The sequence below is a fragment of the Trachurus japonicus genome, chromosome 10 (genome assembly GCF_045865225.1).
Source record: "Trachurus japonicus isolate A0001 chromosome 10, Traja_1.0".
Lineage (NCBI taxonomy): Eukaryota > Metazoa > Chordata > Actinopteri > Carangiformes > Carangidae > Trachurus > Trachurus japonicus.
In genome coordinates, this window is record NC_140916.1 from 6,848,292 (window position 1) to 6,853,471 (window position 5,180).

The window sequence follows — 5,180 nt, forward strand, 5'->3', positions numbered from 1 at the left end:
TCTGCGGATCGCTCGTCTCATTTCCTCCTCAGTTGTCTCCAGTGTTACGATGTGCCTTGATTGATTGTGTCAATTACAGGGAAGCTTATTTCAGAGGCACGGGAGGGGCTATGCTGCTATTGCTCCCAAGTAACAGTCAATAGATGTGATAGATCACTTAAAGCCCCTCTAAGTCCAACTGCAATTTGTGTAGCCTCATAATGGTGAAGACCATAAATGACTGCAGCTGCAGCTATTACAAGAATCTCTAAATCTACCATAATATGGTTGCAAGGCCAGAAAAGAACCCAAACTGAAACAGCTGTGAAGGGCAATGCAGATGTGACTTTGTTATGAAAAAAAAAAAAAAAAAATCAAGTATCTAATTACTAAAGAACAAGGTAGTAAACCTTGTATTCTGTGAAAACCAGGGAGTTGAAAGAGAGATTAAGTCTTGTTTAGAGAAAGCAGCGTGGAGACATTGTTAATGGCTGAGCAGGCTCACTAATCTAGATAAATGGAGCTTTCATGAAACTGAATTTTTAAAGTTGAATTGTATATTAGTGTGTCTAATGTATACAGCTTTCAAAGTGCACACACTGAGCAGTTTATTAGGGACATCCTGCTCACCCAGGCCTTCTCAGCATCCTCAAATGACATTGGCATGGATACAACAAGATAACAAAGCCTTCCTTTGAGATTCTGCTCCATGTTGACATGGTGTCTGTCTGTCTGGCACAAGTCTCCTGTTGCACCTCATTACACAGATGTTCCTTTATTTGTGTTCAGTGTATTGTTACCATAAAGGAATGCACATGGTCAATGACAGTACACACTAGAAACATGGTGGCATTGATGGTCGATATTTAATCCGGTTACTTTTGTTTTGAATAGTAACTGCACTAACTTGTCTCTGCAGGCCCAAGAGTGTCTGATTGTGCTCAGTGAGTGTTTTCAGAGTAAACTGTGAACTCTTCAGCCTCTTTTCATACAGTGTTCTGTTTGGATTCCATCGTCAATATAGTAAGTCCATAATGAACCAATACAGCTTGCTTTTGAAAGAACACAATCCTCTGTACAGGTTTATTTACATCACATCCTTTGTACATTTACTGCTCAGAAATCTGCAGCAAGGCGTTACATTCAAGGCACAGTGCAATCCCTCCAAAAAGTATTTTTTGCTCATGTTAATATACAAAACAAAATCTGGAATGAAAATAATTGTACTTTGTAAACTTTAGTGGTAGATCATCAAAACTCGTACCCAACAAAAAAAGTAAACTTTCAACTCAAGAAAACACTTTACACTGTTATGGCTTGTAGCTTACAAAACAAAAACAACATGTAGGCTATATTTTAAAAAATGTTCTCGTTAGACACACTGTGGTGTAGAATGCTGTTGTCATGATGACTTTGTGTTCAAAGGCCAAATCTAAGTCTTTATTAGAGAAATATTAAGTAGCCTGTGCTTCTGGTCCATTATAGTGTGGAATCTGATATTTTCTTAGGTGGCCAAGAAGTAAACTTCAAATTCTTAAAGACGCTGGATGAAGCATATAACCACAGTACGTCAACAGTAACTTCCACTCTTCAAGACATCTCAGTGTTAACACAAACGTTTCATACCAGCAGCGTGAGAGGAAACTACAGGCTTCAAACTCAGACCTCCTGTTTTCAAATGACAGTAAAGTGACTTCTAAATATGTCAAACTGATAACTACACAAAAGATGTCAAAAACATTATGAGTCTGTTTCCATGAGAACAGGAGGAAGTAAAGTAAAAGTAAAGAAAAAAAACAAAACTTCCCTATCAACTTGTTCTGTTCACTTTCAGATGGTGTGGGTTAAGACCCAATTTATAGTTAAAAATTTTATCGTGCAACAAAATGTACAATAAATCCATACATTTACACTGTAAATTAAGTGGCATGTACACTCCTAACAAAAAGCTACAGTTTAAACCCTTTTTTTTTTTTTTTTTTTAACACTTTTTGCCAGTAATCTGAAATATTCAAACAAAAATTACTGATTTGGACAAAATCAAAAACTCACCAGAAATAAGCAACATGTTGCATGTGAAAATAAAAATTGGCCATCCAAACATTTTACTCATTTTCCGTCCACCACAAAACTATAAAGTTTTCAAACAAACAATAGTGCTACATTTTAACAACACGTACATAAACAAAAGCTTTGGTAATGTTGGGCAAACAAAAGGGAAGCAGTTTTTTTTATCTTCATTTCAATTAATTGTTGGTGGATGAACATGCCAGTTACATTCATGGAAAAATTACAGAAAATCTATGTTGGCAACAAAAACAAAAAAAAAGGTTGATGATTTTGGGTAACGGTCCTCAGGCAACGAACTTGTTCTTGGTTGTTGAGCCGCTCTTTGTGGCCGTGTCTGCGTGTGACTGGTATCCAATGATCACTTTCTGTGGAACGCCCAATCTCTCTTTATACACACGCCTAAAAAGGAAAAACAAGTGAATGCACGCACACACACACACACACACACAGACAGTGTGAAAATGCAAACAAAGCATTTGCCAATGTTATTACAGTATCAAGCCGTTGTAATCTTCTTTACAGAGATTTTCCTCTGATAAGAACATATTTTAAGGTGTGAAAAGTTCACTGGTATCAAGTGTTGTTCAGCACTGTGCTTGTGAAAAACAAGTCAATTTGACCGTTTAGGGTTAAAGTGATAGTTCACCCAAAATTAAAATTTCACTCCATCTACTCACCCTCATGTCGACTAAGAGCTGTGAGAATTTTCAGAGTCCTCTGTGCCTTCTCTGAGTTACGGGGGGGTCCGCGCAGCAGTATTTGTCCATATAATGGTTGTGAATGGATACCACTTTTCTTCGTCCAAAAAGACACATCAAAAAACATCTAAATGCCTCCATAGTGCTCGTCTGTAATGTCCCTCTTCTATTGAAGCCCCGACATGAGAAACTGTTCCGAAAAAAATTAAATAAATCTATATTTTAAGCTTGTTTGTAACGGAAGCTCCCAGTGTCTCAGTTCACTGCTCTTCCTGTGTCAGTGCCAATCTCACGTGATTTGCACTGACCGGCAGAACAATTTCTCATGTCGGGGCTTCAACATAAGAGGGACATTACAGACGAGCAGTATGGAGGTATTTGGATGTTTTTTGGTGTGTCTTTTTGGACGAAAAGTGGTATCCATTCACAACCATTATATGACTAACATATGTAACTCCGAGAAGGCACGGAGGACTCTGAAAATTCTCACAGCTCTTAGTCGACATGAGGGTGAGTACTGGTAGATAATGAGTGAAATTTGAATTTTGGGTGAACTATTCCCTTAAAATACTAAGGTTTAAAACTCTTACCTCTTCTGAATAATATCAAAAACCACCAAATCATTAATGTACAAATATTTATTTATTCAAGTATTCACTAAATTAGGTGCAATAACATTGTAGTCTCCACTGAAGACTGGATACTATCAACCTAAGATGATTTTTGGTGGGATAGAGACATTTACAATTATACCTAATGCTGTAAAACCTAATGCATTAACCTTCTTAAGGTTTTGAAGTCAGTTCTAGTTGCATGACAGTACAATTGGCTGTTCAGGAGACTATGAAAAAAAGGTCAATGTTGAGTTGGGCTCTAATGGAAAAAATAATTTGACAAATGGGCTTGTTACACTTCCTGTATAATTCCAGTGAGACACCTGTTAATTTTCCGACAATAATCATGGCTTCCTCAGCTCACCCTATGTGTGTGATGGCCTCTTTGTTTTCGTAGTCTGTGGTCCATATTGCTATTTTATCTCCTTTGGCTCGGACGTTAATGACGGCTCCGCACACGTCGTCGCTGTGGTCATCAAACGCCTCACCCACAAGACACAAAAGCTGCAGGAACAACAGGCATCATTTCCAAAAGGTCTCGTTATCGTGCAGCAGTTCTTCACTTTTTAGTGGCAGTTAGTGGCTGATAACTGCTGATCTTACTCACAGCAGACATTTTGACTTGTCACAGTAGAAAAAGCACGGGTATTACAGAGAACATTAAAAACGATAGCTCCCTTCTATTCAGGTACCTCAGTAAGCCATTATTGTGACAGTGAGTCAGCAGGAACAATACCCAGACCCTGAAACCAAAGCACTTAAACAGAATTCAGCCATCATTAACTTTACTATTTACACCTGTGCTTTTGCTGCTATGATGCGTGTGTGTGTGTGTGTGTGTGTGTGATGGTAATGTAGTCAGCAGGATTAAACATACCGTCTCCAACCAGAACCGATCAAGGTCTGCTTTGCGCTGCTGTTTGGACAGAGTTATCAGCCAGCGGCCTCCCCGTCGGTTCCTCTCATCCTCCCACATGGGCTCGATTCCATCCTGTTTCCAAACAGATGTTACAACAACAACAACAACAAAAACACTCACAAGACTGTAAATGTCACAACATATCTATAATGACCAAGTGTTTTAATTCATTCATTGCTCAAAGAGAACAAGTAACATGGGATTATGTCTCCACCACTCACACTAGAGTAGAGTAAGGATGTATTCCTGTTTATCTAGAGTCATTTAAATTATTAACCATTCGGCTGAAATGTTGTTATAATAAGCTGTGAGTCTTGAGTAATGACTAAAAGTGTTGTGGTTGTTTCGTGCTGTGAGAAATTTGATGTTTTTGAGGTTTTATCATTTCAGTTTTCAATCACGCCCTTAACTTAGAAGATAAATTAAGTATGAGCACTCATGTTTGGCTTGCTGAATTTAGGGAGTGTGCACACATAGCCTAACTTGTTTGGTGAGGTGTAATCAGTGGTTCATTTGTCTGGTTGAGTTGTTTTGCTTTGCCTTCAAAATAGCTTTGGAAAGTTATTGGTGAGAACCATGTGGTGAAAGTGCAACACAAACAACAAAGACGGCAAATTGTACAAAATGCTGGTTATTAGAATTACAACCAGTACGGCTGCATCAAAAGAGAGCACCAGCCTTGTGTGTGATCAACTCTGGTCTTTTAGGTGCAGTTACACTAAAAGAATACAGTTCTGCAACATAACAGCTAGGATGTCTAAAAAAAAAAAAAATCAAACAAGACAAAGTCAGGTGCAGCCTCATTCACTGCTAGCAAACTGGACTAGAGGTCAGTTCTTATTGAAAAACTGTTGGCTCCTTAGTGATAACACAACGTGCTCTGTGTGGACAGGAATGATA

General features: G+C 38.4%; 1 protein-coding gene across 1 annotated transcript in view; it reads right to left on the reverse strand.

Moving 5' to 3' along the window:
- Window positions 1–1,028: 1,028 nt before the first annotated feature.
- The window catches only part of LOC146979317 (eukaryotic translation initiation factor 4E-1A-like), a 13,578-nt gene continuing 9,426 nt past the window's right edge, over window positions 1,029–5,180 (reverse strand). Inside the window, exons 5-7 of the mRNA XM_085789050.1 lie at window positions 4,239–4,352; window positions 3,726–3,865; window positions 1,029–2,448 (exon numbers count right to left, since the gene is read on the reverse strand). Of these exons, the coding sequence (XP_085645176.1) occupies window positions 2,334–2,448; window positions 3,726–3,865; window positions 4,239–4,352 (369 nt within the window). The 3' untranslated portion in view covers window positions 1,029–2,333. The remainder of the gene's footprint in view (window positions 2,449–3,725; window positions 3,866–4,238; window positions 4,353–5,180) is intronic.